The 21,076-nt window shown below is 32.2% G+C and overlaps 2 protein-coding genes and 1 pseudogene across 2 annotated transcripts; 1 reads left to right on the top strand and 2 right to left on the bottom strand.

Moving 5' to 3' along the window:
• Positions 1 to 1,306: 1,306 nt before the first annotated feature.
• LOC110642629 (protein COP1 SUPPRESSOR 2) lies at positions 1,307 to 2,527 on the top strand. Its single transcript, XM_058140002.1, has 3 exons — positions 1,307 to 1,526; positions 1,827 to 1,982; positions 2,231 to 2,527. The coding sequence occupies exons 1-3, from the start codon at positions 1,426 to 1,428 to the stop codon at positions 2,391 to 2,393; spliced, it is 420 nt and encodes a 139-aa protein (XP_057995985.1). The 5' UTR covers positions 1,307 to 1,425; the 3' UTR covers positions 2,394 to 2,527.
• Positions 2,528 to 3,571: 1,044 nt separating this feature from the next.
• On the bottom strand, positions 3,572 to 6,077 carry LOC131168929 (subtilisin-like protease SBT1.8). Its single transcript, XM_058140000.1, has 2 exons — positions 4,461 to 6,077; positions 3,572 to 4,319 (listed from the first exon to the last, which is right to left on the bottom strand). Exons 1-2 carry the CDS (start codon positions 6,073 to 6,075, stop codon positions 3,655 to 3,657), a joined length of 2,280 nt encoding a protein of 759 aa, XP_057995983.1. The 5' UTR covers positions 6,076 to 6,077; the 3' UTR covers positions 3,572 to 3,654.
• An 8,743-nt stretch (positions 6,078 to 14,820) lies between these two features.
• Positions 14,821 to 21,041, bottom strand: LOC131175315 (subtilisin-like protease SBT1.8; annotated as a pseudogene).
• Positions 21,042 to 21,076: the final 35 nt, after the last annotated feature.

The following is a 21,076-nucleotide window of genomic DNA, read 5'->3' as shown; positions in this document are numbered from 1 at the left end:
TATTATATGTTCAAGTATGCCCATGCATCACTTATAAATATGTATTTATATAGTTAAACACTAGGCATGTTTTATAATGCATTCTTAATTGATGAAGTGTCGTGGTTGTTGTTTATGGTAATTTGAAGCAGTGTGCATACGTTAGCGTGCGTGTGATGTGTGGTATCGGATATGGACAAGACGGGTAGACGCGGCTTGAGAGACACTCACTGAGACCCAGTCCTTTATAGATAAGTCGGGGTAGGCATGGCTTGAGAAACACTCGCTGGCCCCCGCATTTGGTTTATTAAGCGAAAGTCCAACTTGAGAGACACTCGCTGGAAGAGGTTGGATTAAGAGAGCTGTGTATGGGATCAGCTCCCATATATATACTATTTGAATAGTATTAGGTGTGTGAGTGTTCCAAATTGCCTTTTTACTGTTATGATGTGATTTGTATGAAAATTTTGATGATGTTGCATTCCACTCCTTAGGATGCATTAGCTTTAGATAACTATAGAAATTGTGGTTAAAATTGGTATTTTACTCTCTGAGTCGAACGCTCACTCTTGTTCATCTTATTTTTCTAGGCTATAGGAGGATTACTTGTTGTGACTAACTTGCTTTTCTTCTTCGCAGGTCAATTGGTAATATCTAATGTATTTTGTATAATTTAGTCAAATTTTAGACTCCACATGTATTAGGAGTGTTTTAATTAGTTTGGGACTGTAATATATTGTTATATTAAATCTGTAAACCTATTAAATGCATGCATGACTGAATTGGATGAGGGAGCTGAGCTCTCATTGGATTTTATGATATTATGAGTATGTAGCGGGTGAGCTGAGCTCCCCAAGTTATTATATATCGTGTTTACAGGTCGGGTGAGTCCAAAACTCCCCATTGTATTGTCCATTTTATAGTCAGACTCTGTCCGGTTGAATTTTTGAAATTGGGCCCAAATGGGCCTTAGGATTGGATTGAGGAATAGTTAGGCTTACTACGAGCCTCGGGACTTTAAACTGGTACAGGTCCTAGTGCCGGTCCAGCCTATAGGTTGGATCGTGACAAACATCTTTAATTTCAACTCAAGATTAAATGACTTTCTGACATCTCGTTTATGAATGCATTTTTTTAATTTTATGCTGAACATGCTTTTGTGGTATGATCGATGCTTATTCCGACTAGAGTTTTTTCACAAAACTGTATATGTTTTACCTGTTCATTTTGTTCATTTGAATAGGAAACTTAGGTTAACACAAATATTTTGCATAAGGACTAGTGCTTTTTGGTCCTCCACATCCTTTATATTCATTTTATAACCCTTTGCTTCTTTCTTTCTTTTTTCGTTAAATATTAAATTTCTTGTTCTTGATGCTGGATTTTCAGTTACTGAAGACGTTTTACTATTGATTTTTCTTCTTATTTTAGTTTTATGTCTTGCAAATGTTTAACTACTTATTGCATCCTCAGGTGAAAAGGAGAAACTCAGAAGAAAGCTCTACTCTGTGGACTACTGGCATTGCAGAGCTTGAACTGCCCATTGAGTATGCCCTTTTTCTTATAGATACGTGTGTGTGTGTGTGTGTGTGTGTGTGTGTAAATTTGATTTGTATTTTGCTTCTCTGTCTTGGCTTGAATATAATTGGAGAAATGCTGTACTCAGTATATTGAAAGAATGTAGGAAGTAGGGTATTTGCCTTAAAGGCATACTTAGTTGGCTGGTTTTGCATCACTGCTGTTGGAAGATGTTTTAATGTGTATTATGATGTGTAAAAAGGTTGGTGAAAGTTGGAATTTTTTTTATTTTTATGGACCACCTTGTATTGTTGTCTTCGTGGTTGTAGGTACAAACTGAGAAATATTGAGGAAACAGAGGCTGCCAAGAAGCTTTTACAGGAGAAACGGCTAATGGGTCAGGCAAAATCAGAGTTTAGCATCCCATCAAGTTACAGTGCAGATTATTTCCAACGTGGCAGGGATTATGCTGAGAAACTTCGAAGAGGTTGCTTATATTTTGTTTTATTTTGTTCTTTAATTGCATGAATGGATTAACTTCTTTGTTTTATCTCACCTTTTATGAAAACCAAAATGAAACTCTGGTTAGTGTAGATTGCTTTGATGGGTATTAAATACTTGTAATTCGAGTTACTTTCTCGAAAGTTTTGTTTGGTCCTTTCTTTATTGATCTCTTTCATGTTCTTCATGCATCCTTTTTCTTTCCTTTTCTTGATTACAATAAAAAAACTGCGGAACATCCTGAGATATACAAGGACAGAAGTTCACAAGATGATGGGGCTGGGGCAAAGCCAGCTGAAAATAATGTTGATGCAACCCGTAGAGAAGCTGCAACAGATGAGTTCATGCTAGAGCGTTTCCGAAAGCGAGAAAGTCATCGGGTCATGCGGAGATGACCTGCATTGTGTCAAGCATGATTTTCATGGTAGTTTATCAAGCTTTGTGGTGCGCTAGAGTGTATTAGTTTGTAAAAACAAGTACTGTAGCCATAGCGACCATTCTTGTGATTCAATTTACCTGCAATTTTTAATGGATGTTTTGAGTTTGTTTGCTCAAATGTTACAGCTCTGAGCATGCCAGCTCAATAATAAAAAACAGCTGTCCATGGATCGAGTACAATCCCAGCTTATTTCTGGGAAATCATTTTGAATTGAGGTTGTGACATGTCTTAACGGTTTATGGTTTATTTTGTTGGACTAAAGCGGTGTCCCTTTATGAATTTTTGTGGTCATGACAAAGTTTGACATGGCTGTGCTAGCTATAACCTGCAAATGTCATTTGGATATCTGAAGTATGAACATGATACAATCCTGATGGTTTAACCTTTCAGGTTATTCTTGTCTAATTGCAAATTTCATGTTATGCTTCCGATTGGAATCAGAGTTGGCCCTATTAAATACCGGAACTGGTCATTATTTCTCCTTTTGGTTTTAAACTGAAATCGACGAACTGGGTCTCTTGCAAATTTGAATTAGATTAAACTGAAATCGACGAATTGGGTCAACAGTTAGGTTTGGTTTTACCTATATTTTTTTCAACTTGAATCGACTGGGAATCAAAATCGAATTATGACACCAAAATTAAAACTGATTATAAAATGAATCTAAATGAATCTAAAACCATTTAGATTCAAACCCATGCAAACTCGCCTCTTCTCAGGCCGATTTATGGCCTCTCTTGACCATGAACTGAAACCAGTTTGTGACAAGGTCTATGTAAAGTACATGATTTTCTTATCATTAAGCCTAAAATTTATTAAAAAAATTAAGAAATATTAAAATTTGAATTCCAATCTCTTAAATTATGAAGCAAATATATACATTCAACTATTGAAGAATGAGTAACTTTGATCACATGACATTCTCTTATAAATTTCTTATATTAAATAAACTATTCAATATAAAATTACTGTTATATTATACAATTTCTCTTAGACATTTTGAAAGAAAGATTAGTGTTAATTATCATTATATCATTTGACTTTACTACTGCTCAACCAAACATAGTGCATAAACTCTGCCAATTTTTTTTATAAGCAAAACTTTTATTGATAGCAATAATCAAGAAACACGACTTCAACTAAACTCAGACCAACAAGTCACCTCAACACACTCAATCATAGTACACATTAGACTTTGGCCATTCTTAACAACTAGTTTACGTCCATGTAAATGCAACAGGGCTACTAACTTTGTATTGAGCATTGCTCCAAACAATCCAACCAAATACAGCTCCAACAGCAGCCTCCTTATTCTTCTTGTTGTTAAATGTTACCGTGTATCTTTGCTTTTCTCCAACCTTTTTAAATACCATCTTAGCAGGTTCCACCGTCACTTGTACACTTGATGGTGCAGTCACTGTCACTTCATACATAGAATTGACAGGGCCAACATTTGTCAATTCTCGACTATATTGGATGCTTGTCTTGTTCTTGAACAAGACTGAGAATGATGGGTAATTGAGATCGCCAAGATCACTAAATTTGTTTGAGCAAGATATATTCAGTTTCAGGTGACTCATGAACGTTACAATAATATCATGGGGATAATGCAATGAACAGAAGAATTTTGAGTAGTCTTCTTTAGAAATATCATATATGAGGCCAGGAGAGAGAGCCTTCTTTGGGTCTACATGACCAGAACCATAGGCCCATGGGTTTGAAGATGCACCTTTTGCAAGATCTCGTAGGGGAGAGTTGGTGTTATCAACATTGTAGGCAGAAGTCATGATTGCAGATTTGATTGCACTTGGACTCCAAGTTGGATACGCTGCTTTGAGTAATGCAACAATTCCACTTGCATGAGGACATGCCATGGATGTTCCTAACAAAATTCACCATATTCAACAATAATAAAACAAAATCAAGGGGTCGTTCCAAGACGGTGAAATTTCGAGTTAAGTCTCAGACCCAATCTGACCCAGTTCTACCAAAGAAATCAACCATGAATGAAATAGAGCTATACCTGAAATAATGTTGAACTTGGTAATCCTTTTATCCTCTTCCAATTGAGATGGACTAACGGCTTCAGACCATGCAGCCAGGATGCTAACTCCAGGAGCTATAACATCAGGTTTCAAGATTTGTGGTGTAACCAGACTTGGCCCTCGAGAACTAAAACTAGCTACCATTGGTGATGGCCATACATTTACCGCCGTTCCATCAAACCCGAGTATAACTGTGGGATTAGGATCAGTCATCTCATAGCTCTTAATCAAATTGCCTATCTTATACCCCACTTCCACTGTAGGCAGCAAGTGGCTGTGAGCAGACATCTCCTTTACAGCTAGAAAGTTCACTTGTATCATACCAACCCCTCCGGCTTTTCGCACCACCAGACCTTTTTCTTCATATCCAATGATTCCTATATCGCATATCACCACCTTTCCACGCACCAGTGCTGGTTCAAGCGTACCATCCAAACAAAAATTGCTTGAACTATTCTTTCCCTTATTATAGACCAAACCCACCAGCTTATTTCCCATCCTTGGTCCAGTATAGAGAGAGACACCTTTAAACAACTGTTTGTTACCAAGCAAAATGTAAGCCGGAAAGTCCCTGTCTATACTTCCGGCACCAACCGACATAATCCATGGAGCCACGTTTGATACAGTAGATTTTATTGGTCCAGAGTTACCAGCTGCACAAGAGACGAAAATCCCATACTGAATCGCCGAAAATGCAGCAATAGCGGTCGGGTCTTCATGATATGGAGCTGGTTTACCACTGACATCGACAATTGACATGGAAAGCACATCAACACCATCTAAAATAGCCCTCTCTACCCCCGCCAAAATATCAGCTCCGTGACAACCTTGGCTCCAACAGATCTTGTAGATTGCCACTCGGGCACGAATAGCCACTCCTCGGGCTGTGCCCTTCCCGTAACCGAAGAAACTCACGTTCGCCACAGGGGAACCTGCAATTGTACTAGCACAGTGCGTTCCATGCCCGTCATAATCACGCGGTGAAGCAACATCCTTCGATGCATATACATTTTTATTATGTGCTCTTTGAAAATAACGAGCTCCAATTAACTTCTTATTGCAGTGTCGTTTGCCATCGAAATCCCGAGCAGATATGCATTTTCCCTTCCATCGTTTTGGGATCTCCGGCAAGCCCGTGTCGTCAAAACTTTTAGACTCTGGCCATACGCCAGTATCAAGAACTGCGACGATGACATCGCCAGCAGCTTGTTCGATTTCTTGAAATTCACGGCCGTCACCCATGCCAAAATTGGAATGGAGACCAAGAAATTGTGGGGTGCGGGTAGTCTGGACAGAGTAGATCCTATCTTCAAACACATTAAGGACAGCATCCTTTTTTCTAAGAGATTCAGCTTCTTCAGGGTCGAGATAGGCAGCGAAGCCATGAAATGCAGTGGTGTAGGTGTAGAGGATGGAATCAGAACTGGAAGTGAGTGATTGATACCAATCACGCTGAGTGGCATGTGTTTGAGGCTTGGAATTATGATTCATATGAACTATGTAAGTTTGCTTGGCGTTGGCTGACAGCAGTAGTGAGAGTGTTGAGAAGAGGACGACAAGAGCAAGCAACCAAAGTTTTCCCATGGAACCCATTGTTAGATTTTGAGGTGAGACCAGCAGCTGCAAGTTCATCCTTGTATGTACAGCATGAGGATTACGGTCCCCTCCTTAGTATTAAAGTTGGCAAGTTCACCGCGTCCCACGTTCACATGTTGGGCAAGGTTTTTTTTTTTTTTTTAATAGATAAGATACACACATTGGCTTCAATGATAGAAATTGGACCGATACCAAAATCATAATAATTTTGATAGTATTCTTGTTCCCATAAACTCAACAAATGGACAAATACCAAAATCATAATAATTTTGGTAGTATTCTTGTTTCCATAGACTCAACACACGAACTCTGTATAATCGATGTGGGATGCTGAAGGGTGTCCATGGAGCGAGCAGGACGCAATACACACAGCCTCAACTCAACCAGTATTTTGTTTTTTTTTTTTTTTGAATAGATAAGATACACACGCACATTAAATTTAGTGGCGAGAATGAACTATTATCAAAATTATAACAATTTTTATAAGATTTTTATTTTCATAGAAATCTAATATATGCACTCTCTACAAATGATGTGAGACGCTAAAGTGTCATGTTGGGCAAGTGGACTATACAATTCTATTGATATCTGGGCTTGACCAAATATTCTTTAGATGAAATCCTAAACGGGATTATAAATGCTAATGGTGTCATGGGCAATTCTAGAATACATACATGAGTTAGCATGCCTTTGTAGTGAAAAAAATGGCTACCTTTTCGTGTGAAATCCATTTGTTGTTACTTAATTTAAAAATAAATATGAAAAATATTAATAATAAAATAATAAAACTTATTAAAAATATTTTTATATATTTCATAAATTATTAAATTTTTAATTTTTAATTACATTTTCTTTAGACAAAACTCTTTTATTAGAAAGATAATTGAGAAAATAATAATATGTAATAAATATATTATATATATAAATGTTCTATAATATGCATAGAATTTTTATAAAAAAGGTTAAGAATGAGAATTATTACTTGCATTTATTATCAAATGATATATTTTTATTTAAAAAGTTTATAGTACTACTTACATGACCAATTTTTTAGGGTTAGGATCTTTTCATTTTATTCAAAATAAAAACATTAAAATAAGAAATTAGTAAAACCCACAAAAATATACATTTTGTAGCCTTTATAATTTTAAAATTATTCATTTTAATCCTTATGTTAGGATTTTTTTTTGTGAAAAATCACACTCCCAAAAAATAAAGAATACAAAATTTAATGTTGTTTGGCGTAAATCTACCGTACCAAACAAATCTACTATAAAAGGAAAAATAATTACAACAACAAATTATTTTTCTCACCCATAAATCATTTAAACAAAACTCATAGCATTTAGCACACTTCTCCACTTTGTGAGCTCTCTACAATACCATATAATGCTAACTAACTAATCATATATATAGGAAAGTAAAACCTAATCATTTTAAAACTCTAATTATTAAACTTTTTAATTTAAATTCTACTAAATTTTCTAAACTAATTATACTTCCTAATTCTAATTGTACTTAGACTCTAACAATCTCTACCTCCAAGTCAAATGGAATTAATTTTCACAATTACTGCAAAAGTCAATTTCCTCCTGAGTATTTCCTTACATTCTTTATTTTTGATATTGTCTCTTGTCTCAACTTGCATTTTTTCAATCAATGTACTTCCTTCCAATTCACAGAGATTCTTTGCACCAATCTTCTGACCTTTCATGATCACAATAGCACCTCAGTTAACTCTTATGACTCCACCATAAATTGAACCACCATAATCCAAAGAATCTAGTTTACCTAAGGAAATTAAGTTCCTTTTAAATTTAGGAACATACCTTGCTTCATCGAACAATTTCACATGATCACCATACAGCTTGATTTTCACTTTTGCAATACCTTTAACTTTCATTTTGTTCCCATTGGCTAACTTTACGTTATCTTCTTTCTTCTCCTCAATCACATCGAACCATTCATTCTTTAAGCATATATTGAATGGGCAACCAGAATCCATTAACTACTCATCTTGTAATGAATCTTTTGCCTTTTCCTCATCATCATCCACATTTAAACATTTATCGTCAACACCATCATCAATTGTAATTGCAGCCGTTCCTTCTTTTTTTTTTTTTTTTATTCCAGAAATTATTCTTGAATTATGTAAGCTCTACAAGTTCTTTCTTTATTTTCATACAATGGTATTAAATGTGACCCTTCTTATGTGATAGTAGCATTTTCTATCTTCAAGGTCTAGGTGGTTTTGAACTTAATCTACTATTTTTCTTCAATTGTTTCCACTTGGGTTGTCTCTACCACGACTAAAACTAACAACAAAGCTCGCTTTCATTGTTACCACCTGTCTTCTTGAACTTCTCATCATCCAAGATAACAGTGGTATCCGCCTCCACCTTCAAAGTCTCCTTCCTAACTATTAGGGTGGTTACCAGACTTTTATAAGATTGTAGAAGAGGCGTTATCTTATTCATTTACCTTTACACTAACATTAGCCAATTGGGTAATTAATTTATTAAAAACATTAAGATGATCCTTCATATCAGTACCTTCATTCATTTTAAGTTGGTACAACTTCTTATTCAAGTTCAAGCAATTTGTGAGTGACTTTGTTATATATGGTCTCTCCGATTTCTTTCACAAAATAACTGGCGAAGTCTCCTCCAAAATATCATACTTCATTGTTGAAACTCCTCCCAATCATCTTTCATGGTCAGCGATTGCTTCTCGTTCAATGCTTTAATTAATTCTTATTGTACAAGACATCCTTCACAGTGCTTTGCCACATACTGAAATAATTTTTTCCATCGAATGACTCTACCTCAAATTTGTGTTCACCATCTTGAACCACAGTTCTGATACCACTTATTGTGAAAAACCGCACTCACACAAAATAAAGAACACAGAATTTGATGTGATTTTGCGTAAACTTGTTTTACCAAATAAATCTACTATAAAGGGAAAAATAATTACAATCACTAATTATTTTTCTTACCTACAAATCACTCAAACAAAACTTATGAAATTTAGCACACGTCTCCACTTCTTTAAACTCTCTACAATACCATACAATGCTAACCAACTAATCATATATACAGGCAACTAAAACTTAGTCCTTTTAGGATTCTAATTATTAAACTATTTAATTTAAATTCTACTAAACTTACTAAACTATACTAAACTAATTATACTTTCTAATTTCAATTAGACTTGACTCTAATAGGATTAGTGAAAAGTATAAGATTTCAATTGAATGAAATATTTTATAATATAATAATATAAGAATAAAAATATAATATTGAAGTCATCTTCAGAGCTGAAAAATCTCAAATTTTAATTTTAATTAAAAGTAATTTTATAAAAAAATACAATTAAATATCAAGATTTTAGAGATTACAATATAGTCAAATTAATTTAAAAGCTAAAAGCAAATTCAATATAATGAAAATTTCATATCTTATATGTCAAAAAGTATAGAGTCAAAAGTACAGAATGTGTATATCCAAATAAAATAAAATCTCACGAAGCTAAGGAGTAACTAATTAATTACCCTGTTGGAAAATGAATATATTTCTCGTGCATGTAAGCAGATTCAGAAGTTAACTTCCCTACATTCTGCCAATCCAAGAAGATATCAAGTAATATATAATTGTCAATGACCCACAGTGTCTTCCTGGCTTTGGCTGCTATAAAGTTACGACAAGGCAAGAAAAAAAAATCATGTACTTGGCGGAGCCATAGCCATTCAATGCAACGTTCTTGATTTTTTTTTTCCTTTTTTTCTCCTATTTCAGTTGATCTTTTTCAATGACTAAAGCTCATCATATGCAGTTAATAAAAAGTTGTTTTTAGTTTACTTTGTCTTTTTTTCTTTTCTTCAACATGATTTTCAGTTTCCAAGGAAAATATCCATCGTGATTTGTTTCAGAACATGCAGATAAATAATTGCAGAAGAGTTGGATCATCGTTACGTCATGGAATACGAACGAGGTCACAACATGAAGAAATTTCGCAGGAGACCATTGATAGGTTTGACAGAAAATAGAGACATTGGTATATATATATATATATATATATATATATATATATTTGGCTTGGATTAGTAATATAATCCACCTAGAGCAGAGTCAAAAAATAGTAGAGCCAAGCATCAGCCCACATAGAAGTTAAAGAGCCGAGTATGTCAAGATTAACGCCACTTATTTCACAATGGCCCTCTAGAAACCTCAGACTATGAATTAAAGGACAAGACTCTAATCAGGTATACTAACTTTCTTTATATTACTAAAACTTCCTCAAATTTCCATCTCTTCATGTCGTTTAAGAATCAATGTCTAATTTAAGTATCGAAATGATTGCCTATTAGGATACCGATCTCATTTTTTTTTTCTATCGTGTAGGCTAACTTGACATTAGAATTGATCAAAGAAGCTCACAACAACTTCAATTCAAACTTGAATTCAAAACCTCACATTTTGAAAGTATCATTGAACTCAAAAGTCACATTGATTTTTCTTTTTATACGTTATCGTATCTTCCCTATGATAAGGATAGCTTTATCGGTTCCCATTTTATGATATGATCTGATCGATCTTGCAATGATGCTCTGCAACCATATTAGCTGCCTAATCGAAGGTGTAAATTTCAATTGATATAAGTAACGAAAATAATAATATAATTATGTTTTTTTAAAAGACGACAATAATTATGTAATTAATTATACGTTAACTTATTCGCCCGCGTTTTTAGCGAAATATTTATTATTTTAATTTAATATTATAATTTGATATGTATTTCTTTATATTTTATATTTTTATAATTATAATATAATAATTTTATTAATGATAAAAATTTTAGCTAATTGTAATTTTATTTCAAATGTTAATATATAAATTTTTTAATAGTAATCAATATAATTTTATGTTTGATAATGTGTCATTTAATTTTAAATTTTGAAATAAATTGTTTGATCTATTATTTTATATTTTCTATAACTTAGTTGTCATATACTAATAAAAGGATAAAAAAAAAATATATCATGCTGAAATTTTTAAATTATTATTATTAAAACTTTTAAATTTTAAATATAAGAAATATTTAAAAAAAATAAATGTTAAAATTTCATAAATAATTTTTACTAAATAATTATTTGATTATATATCTTAATTCACCCTTTCTAATCTAATTGAAATTTTAATTAAATATTTTTTTAATAATTCTTTTAATTATAAAATAAAATTTTAACAGTTAAAATTTAAAAATATTTAAATATAAAGTTGATTTATTTCGATTATTAATATACCGTCAATTATTATAAGTTTTTAAGTAAAAGATAATAAAAATAAATTATCTCACATCAAAAAGGAAGAAAAAATAAAGAGTATCATAAGCACAATGATTATCTAACTGCATAGTGCACTTTCAGCTTCAATAATGGCAAAAACCAAGGACAAATATATATGTGAGTATAGGTATATTTAAATGGGCAATACTATACAGATGAGCTGAGATATTATAATATGAATCAACTAGAGATGAAAATGGGAAAGCAGAAGGAAAAAGGATGATAAGAATTTAAAATAGGTATTTAAAATTTTTTAGGGAAAAAAATATTTAAATATTCTATACTTTTAAAATTTTAACATTTGAGGATTTAGATAACTTTTTCCTTCTCTTAGTGATATGTAATACAGCATTACATTACAAGTCCATAAATGAAAAAAAAAAAAAATCTCATGCCATAGTACTTGCGTGCGCTTAAAAAAAAAAAAACACACACACACACATATATATATATATAATCTCTTATAATTTTAGCGGGTTAATTGACTCCAGAGTACTCAAACTCATTGGCCAAATTCATTAAATGAAAAAAGAAAAAAATCAATACCCATGGAAAGACAAGAAAGCCACCAGTCTGAGCCATAAAAAATCTTCCCGAAGAGCATCTAATAATGAAGAATGCCATTTATCATCAATTTTACTGTAACAACCTAAAATTTTTAAATTATAAATAAAATAAAAAAAATATTATGTTATTAATATCATAGGATTTATTTAAATTAATTTTAAAATAAGAAAAGATAATAATAATAAATAAAGTAATAATAAATAATTAATTAAAGTTAATTTAGGGTAATTAAAAAAGAAAAAAGGACCAAAAAACGCTGCGCAAGAAATCCCCCCCCCCCCAGCTTTCCTTCTCTTTCTCCCCGACTCTCTCTCCTCCCTCTCGTTTTTCTCCTTGTTGGTGAGAGACCCTTGTCGGTGACCACCTCGTGACTCTAGAGTCGATCAATCCACCTCCGGCATCCATGAACACCGGCGGAAGAAGCGGCGGCGTGGCGAAGAGCTCAACCAACCACCCAAAGGCGCGCGGCGTAGGAGAGCTTCGGTCGTTTTCGACAGAAGCCGACAAGCGGTGGCGGCGTGGCTCAGTGTCCTTTGGGACCTCATTCACCGGTGATAATGGAGTTTTTCGGCAAGTCGAAGAGAGAGAAAGAGGAGAGAGAAAATTTAGGCAGTGGCTTTCCGACCACTTTTTTAGCGATCCGACCGTCGGATCCGAAATTCGAGGCCACTGATGGACTCAGGACGATGAGATCTTCGAGATAGGACCGGCCCCGCTCCGATCGGATACCGTTGAAAAAAAGCGATAATCGGACGGTCAAGATTCCTTTATGAGATTTTTGAACTTTTTCTATTCTCAAAATTAAAAAATAATTTTATGATAATTATTAATAGAATTTGGACTTAATTTAGGTGTGATCAGATCGAGGATAACTCACCGGCGTTGGGACCACATTTTTAGCCTGTCTCAGAATGTGGTCAATTTTATAGTCAATCCTAACATTTTCAGACGTTCTGGATGCGTTCCAGGTATCAGAATTGGCATAGGTAAACCCGAACTCCAAGTTGCTCATTTCTGGATAATATCGATTTAGAATAAAATTCATAAAATATTCATGAATGATTAGAAAATTATGATTCCTTTTGAAATAGCCTTATAATATTATTAAGGACCACGGGACAAAATTTTAGAATTTTTAGAGCTTGTCGGAGTGAATTTTTATGAAATGTCAATTATAGGGACTAAAAAGTAATTTTTCAAGTTCATGACTATTGTCTGATTTGGAGAGCCCAGGAGGGGCCATATGATGTTGATGAGATGTGATTGTAGAAATTGAGAATTTAGAAGTGTTATTTGAATCTTTATGTAGATTGGGTAGATCATAGGTATAAGGGAAACTCTGCCGGATTTCTGGTATGAATTAGGTTGTCTCTTTAGAGTTTTATTTTGACTTAGTATTAATAAATTTATAATATAATTATTTAGGTGATCGAAGTAAATTATTTTCCTCCATCCAGCAGTCACAATAGTCCTCGGTGTACTGTGAGTAAAATATTAATTTTAATTATAATTTCAATATTATTATACGTTCAGGTATGCCCATGCATCACTTATAAGTATGTATGTATATAGTTAAATAATAGGCACTTTTTATATTGCATTCTTAATTGATGAATTGCCATGGATGTTGTTTGTGGTAATTTGGAGCAGTGTACGTGCGTTGGCGTACGTGTGGTATGGTTTTGGTTATGGACAGGACGGGTAAACACGGCTTGAGAGACACTCGCTGGGACCCAGTCCTTTATGGATAAGTCGGGTAGACACGGCTTGAGAGACACTCATTTGGAACCCGTATTTGGTTTATTAAGCGAAAGTCAGGCTTGAGAGACACTCAGCGGTGGATTAAGAGGGTTGTATAGGGATCGGCTCCCATGTATGTATTGCTTGATATTGTTGGGTGTGTGAGTGCTCCAAATTGCCTTTTTACTGTTATGATGTAATGTGTGCAAAAATTTTGATAGTGTTGCATTCCACTCTTTATGATGCATTCACTTTAGATAGCTATAGAAATTATACTTAAAATTTATATTTTACTCTCTGAGTCGACGCTCACTCACTCTGTTCACCATATTTTCCAAGCTATAGGAGAGACCTTTTTTGAGAATAACACGCTTCTTTTCTCATTTGGTTATCGATAATTACTTAATTATATTATTATTCTCTAAATTTATAATTTAGAACTCTGCATGTACTAGTAATAGCATTAATTTCCTTTGGGACTACATGCATTTAAGTTTTTGTATTAACAAATGAAAAATTTTTATGAGTTTTAAATAGTTTGTAAATGATGTAACGAGGTTGAGAAATTTGCTCTAATTTTAGTTTCGATAATTCTTGGGTTAAGTTGACTCGAAATAAAATTTTATGATTTAATTTAAATTATTTTATATACATATTGGGTCTAAATTGTGGGCTTGGTCATGGATTTGAGAACAATAAGGTTTACTCTGGTCTTAAAGATTTTATGCGGCCCAGTCCTAGTACCAGGCCCATCGGTTGTGTTGTGACATTTACATTCACTGTTGGGAAAAGTAAAAGCACCTAACAATACCTCCTTTTCATCTTTTTCCAAAGGAGGTGACGGAAAGAGACTAATTCGTGCTTAAAAAATAAAATTAAAAAGTATTACCACTAAAAAGAAAAGCATGAGTTATACTTTTAAAATAAATAATTAAAAAACCATTTTAGCTAAAGTTTATCCATTTTAATAAAGGGTGTATGCTGTAGTGAAAGGTGGAACATGATGTGATTCCATTAAGCATACAAATCGTACATTAAACACTTAATTTTGCTCTTCTTCTACTGGGTCACAAAGGAGTTCCTAATAGTTATATCCATTTACATGCAACTGGGCTACTCACTTGGTTTTTAACATTACTCCGAACGATTGAACAAAATGCTACTCTGGCAGCTGGCTTTGAATTCTTCTTTGCCACAAATGTTACTGTATATCCTTTCTTCTCTCCAACACTATTGAAAACGAGCTCACTTGGTTTCACTGTCACTGCTACATTCGATGGTGTAGACACTTGCACTTTATAAGTAGACTTCGCAGTGCCTACGTTTGTCGATTCACAAGTGTACTGGATGGTTGTTTTGTTTCCAAACAAGACTCAGAATGATAGGTAATTGAGCTCATCATCATCTTAAATTTTTTCGATCAAGTAAGATTAAGGTTTTCGGTAATTTCCTGGACAATTTGAAGAGGGTAATTCAAAGAATACAAAAATGTCATGTAATCTTCTGTGTAGATATGGTAAATGAGGCCTAGAGAAAGACCTTTCTTGGGATCCACATTTCCAGAACCACAAACCCATGGGTGTGAAGACATATCAAGGTTGTCTTTTTTTTTTTCAAGAAATTTTATTATTAAAAGATAGAAAACATAACAAGAAATAAGCAGGAAGATTCAACTGGTTAATCTTGGTATGCTTTGGGTTTCACTTTGCTGTATCCTATAGATTCTTGATCTGTTGTATTTTTTTGCTGATGATTTTGGTCTGTATGTTTTGGTTCTTTGCTTCAATTTACTTTTGTCTAGGTGCAATCTCTTAGATTGGATTTCTCAGAGTTGGCCTATTGATCAGAGACTAGTAAAAAATTATTTTGCTAAGTTGTCCATAATAATTTTAAAATATAATTCTAATTTTTTTAACAAAATTTACTTGTTAAAAATTAAATTAAATTACTGTTAATTCAAAAATATAATGAATATTTAATAATATAAATTATTAAACTTAAATATATTGATGGCTAAAAAACACTTGTACTATTTATCGTAAATTTAATTATTTTAAAATAATCATGAAAAATATATTCAATTAAAATTATAGAATAAATAAAATAAATAAAATAATTTTAACTTATAATATTATGAAAGAAAAAACTTTTTTTTAATCTGAATATAAAAAAAATTCTAGCAAGAGATATTCTAAAAATAACAATGAAATTATAAAATTGATAAAAAAATATGATTGAATTATAATAGACTTTCCTTTGATTATCTTATTTTATAATTTAAATTTTTTAAAAATACAATAAAATAAAATTGATAGAGAGGTAGGTGATTAAATATTTGTTGGAAGAGAAAAATAATAAAATATATTTAAAAAATAAATACTTTTAATTTGAAGTGGACTATTCTTCCATGGACCATAAAATGAGGACAGAGTGATACACATCTAAACAAAAAAAAATTCTTACAAACACATAACCATATAACCAACTTATATCCATGTAAATGCAAATGGGCTTCTTGCTATGTATTTACCATATCTCCATTAAATTGAACCTAATGCTGCTTTAATTTTTTTTTTTTTTCAAGGATAAAATTCCATTGAAGAAAGGGCTATCACAAAACCCTGTGCTTAAAAGAACAACCCAAAATTAGCAGTCCGAAGATCACTGAGTTATAAAGCAGAAAAAGGCTAACCAATCGGACGGCCCACAGACCCACGACCAAACCTTAGAGCAAACATAGGGAACACGCTGGAAGAAGGTTACCCATTCTCAGGGCCGCAAAGCTTTCATCCACTGTTTGGAGGAAGATCAACGGCTCTTGAAAAATGAGCAACAATTAGTGCATGAGAAAGCCATTACTAGCCATGACTCGTAGGGGTGTGCAAACGATTGGTTTGATTTCAAATCGAATCAAATTGATAAAATTAAAAATTAAAAATAAAAAGTTTTAAAAATAAATCAAATCGATTAATAAGAGAAAATCGAATCGAATCGAATTGATAAATATCGGTTCAGTTCGGTTTTAAACGAATCAAATCAAAATTTATAAAATTTTATATTTTTAACATTAAATCTAAATAATAAAACATAAAAACAAAAAAAAATTAGAAATCAAAACTAAAAAATCTTAAGGTTAGATTCGGTTTTCTTTAATTTCGATTCGATTCGATTCAGTTTAGTTCGATTTTCTTTGATTTCCTATATATATTAATAATTTTAGTTCGATTCAATTTTTTTATTTTTTATAAAAATAATCAAACTAACTGATTAATTAAAATTATCAAAATTATAAATTAAATCAAACCGATTAAATTTTAAAATTAAATTTATTAAATCAAATTAAATCGATTTGATTTAATTTTTTAATTTAAATTGAAAACTGCTCTTCCCTAGCCATGAGGCCATTCTTCCAGAACCCAGAGCGAGGCCTCCAAAAAAGAACTTAAATCGAACTAATTATTCGAGAAAAGAGTTGACTGGTAGAGCTCAATCGGCTTTTTCACCTTAATGGCTCAGGCGATCATCAGACCTACCGGCATTGGGTCCCTTGAAGTTACTTGACTAGACAATGCAGCTTTAATTGGCTTTCCTATTGTTCTTGAGTCCATAAATGTTCCTGTATATCAAAGCTTTTCGCCTACATTTTCAAATACTAACTTTTTATTGGTTTCACTATCATTTTCATTTTTCCAAGCGAGAACAATGATGGGTAATTCAATTCAGCAAGTTGAGTAAAACGTCTTAAGAAATTGAGATTTGAGTTTAGGGCAGGGATAGGCAACAGAATGGGTATTTGCCTTTATCTAAACCTTAACGAGAGATGAATTTAGATAATATATAATTATATTTAAAAAAATTTAAGTTTAAAAAATAATATATATATTTAATTTGAATTGAATTTAAATTTTTCTTGTTAAGTATCTTTTATTTGAAATTTTAAATTCATTTATATAAATAATTAATTAAATATATAATATATAATTTTTATAATAATATTTATAACTTTTTATATTTTACACTTCAAATAAAATAGAATTTTAATATTTTAAACAATTGTTAAATTTTTTAATATAAATTATTAATAAAAATATATTTATGCATATTATTAATTAAAATATATATAATTAAATAAGTTTAATTTTTTTAATAATAATTAGATTTAGGATAAATTTGTATGTCTAATAATAAATTTTAATTAAATTTAAGATAAATTTAACTATTAAAAATATTAATAAATTTAAATTTAAATATTAAAAATATTAATAAATTTAAATTTAAATAGAATGATTTTCAGGAATTGAAATCCCTACGTCAAGGTAATTGCTTGAACAATTCAAAAGAATAATTGAGTGAACACAAGAATTTTGTTTACACTTCTTTGGAGATATGATAAATGAGGCCATGAGAGATGGGTTTCTTTGGATTTATTCAGGCACTTGCATTGGATGACCCACTTGTAATTGACAGTGGATAACCCAATTGTACCTGACATTGTCCTACAAAAATTAATTTAAAAAGATAGATAAAATCAGCTTTATTCAGGCAAATGATAAAATCAGCTTTATTCAGGCAAAAACTAAGTCATACACAATTATTTATACACAAAAAGAAATAAACCCTGCTGTTTGTATAGAAATGGCTATGCATAGAAGAGATAGATAATAAGAGTGTTTGGTTTTTTTAATTTAAATTTTATTTTTTAATTTATTAATTAATTTAAAAATAAATAATTAATTATTTAATAAAATTATTTAAAAGTTAATTTTAAATAATTTATATATTTAATTAAAATGTACTTAAAAATAATTTTATTTGTTAAAATAACTAAAAATGATATGTAATTGAGTATTATAATTATTAAAATAAAGACAATATTAATATTTTCAAAAGTTATTAGGATAATAATTTTTCTTTGATGAACGATAAATTGGACTAAAACTTAACAGAAGGATTAATTTGTTAATAGACTTAAACTTTAAAAACTAAATTATTATCTAAACTTCACGGTTTAACCTACGAGTTTTATTGAACTTCATGAGCTTGACTGTAATTATTATTATTATTATTTTTTAATTATGAGAGTTCTTTAATTAATAAGTTTTTCGTTGAATAGTATATGTAGTCTTTAATGGATGAGCCATTCTTAATTCTCTTTTGTTTGGATTAAGTTAGCAATCACTTATATGTTAACGGAATCAGATAGTTTTATATCTGATCCATCCTTTGTCTTGTGACTTTTCTCGATTAATTAAATGATATTTCATTTAAAAAAATTTGTGAGGTCTTAGGTTAAATCCTAATTAAAATTTTAGTAAAAAATAATAATAATAATAATAATAATAATAATAATAATAATAATAATAATAATAAGAGAGAGACTCAACTCAACTCAACTAAAGATAGTTTTATACGATGGTGATTCCATTACTTGGTTTCAGAAGCATGCAAATCGTACAATAAACTCTTATTTTGGTTTTCATCTAATGAATCAACTTCTGAAAACTACAAAGGAGCTCCTAATAAGAGTTATGTCCGCGCAAATGCAACTGGGCTGCTTACTTTGTTTTCAACGTTTCTCCAAACGATTGAACCACATGCAACTCCAGCAGCAGGCTTTAAATTCTTCTTTGCCACAAATGTAACTATATATCTCTTCTTCTCTCCAACATTATTGAAAACCAGCTCAGTTGGTTTCACTATCACTGCCACATTCGATGGTACTGGTACAAACACTTGCACTTTATAAGTAGACTTCACTGTGCCTGCGTTTGTCAATTCACGAGTGTGCTGGATAGTTGTTTCCAAACAAGACTGAGAATGATGGGTAATTGAGCTCACCAGGATCTTTATATTTTTTTGAACAAGTGAAATTAGGTTTTTGAGTAAATACCAGGACAACTTCGGTAGGGTAATTCATTGAACACAAAAATGTTTTGTAATCTTCTTTGGAGATATCGTAAATTAGGCCTGAAGACATCTGTTACAGAATCCCTTGTAGGGAAATTGGTGTTATCAACAGTGTAAGCAGTAGTCATCAGAGCTGATTTTATAACACTTTTTGGATTGGAGGAAAATAAGAGAGGAAGGAAAATTATGAAGAAAAATAAAAATATTTTTTCTTTTCTTTTGCTTGGGAATAAAAGTGAATTATAACAAATGAATGTCAATGTTCATTTTCTCTCCATTTTATCTTTATAATTATTTACTTTAATTTCAAATAAAAATGACAAAATAGATATTTTACTATTTAAAAAGTAACTTTCCCTCTTTATATTCCTCCTTCAAATAAAGAGAGAAAAATAACTTCAAAATTATTCTTATTTTTCTTCCTTATTTTCCTTGCTCTCTAACAAAGTTCCCAAGTTCCCAAACATAGTGTAAAGCCCCATGTTGGATGTGCTGCTTTGAGTAATGCAACTATTCGACTAGCATGTGGGCATGCCATTGATGTGCCTGAAAAATTTTCACTTCATCAGCAAGAAATACTCAATGGCAATTGGTATCTTGTCTTACGAGACCTGAAATAATGGCAAATACCTGAAATAATGTTGAAGTCAGTGATCCTCTTATCCTCCTTCAATTCAGTTGGACCTACTACAGGAGACCAGTCAGCAAGGATGTTTACTCTAGGAGCTATATTATCAGGCTTTAAGATCTGTGGTGTGACGGGATTTGGCCCCCTCGAGCCAAAAGATGCCACTATCAGCTATGGTCGTACTGTTGGATTCGGGTCAATCCTCACGTAGTTCTTAATCAAATCGCCGGCTTTCTTCCACACTGCCACGGTCGGCGCGAAGTAGGCGTCAGTTACCAGCTCCTTCACCGCTGTACTGTTCATCAGTATCATCCCAACTCCTCCGGCCTTGCGCACTACCAGGCCTGTAGCTGCACTTCGGATTATCCCTATATCGCAGATCACCACTTGGGCTCAAGGCTGGTTCAAGCGTACCATCTAAACAAAAATTACTGGAACTATTACTTCCCTTATGATAGACCAACCTCTGGTTTACTTCCCTATCTTTGTCCAGCATAAACTGAGACACTAGTGAACCGATATTTGTTACCGGGCATGGCATAAGCCAGAAAGTTCCGGTCTATTCTCCTGGCACTGACTGTCAAAATCCATGGAGTCACGTTTGCCTGGTCTATTTTCGTTTTGGTTTTAAACTGAAATCGACGAATTGGGTTAGCAGTTAGGTTTGGTTTTACCTATATGTTTTTCAACTTGAACCAACCTGGAATCCAAATCGAATTATAAAACCAAAGTTGAAACTGCTTATAAAATGAATTGAAATGAAACCAAAGCCATTTAGAATCAAACCCATGCAAACTCGCCTCTTCTCA

Source organism: Hevea brasiliensis, chromosome 17, assembly GCF_030052815.1.
Source record: "Hevea brasiliensis isolate MT/VB/25A 57/8 chromosome 17, ASM3005281v1, whole genome shotgun sequence".
Classification (NCBI taxonomy): domain Eukaryota; kingdom Viridiplantae; phylum Streptophyta; class Magnoliopsida; order Malpighiales; family Euphorbiaceae; genus Hevea; species Hevea brasiliensis.
The sequence above is the reverse complement of the archived record's forward strand: the minus strand, read 5'-3'. Positions and strand labels throughout refer to the sequence as shown.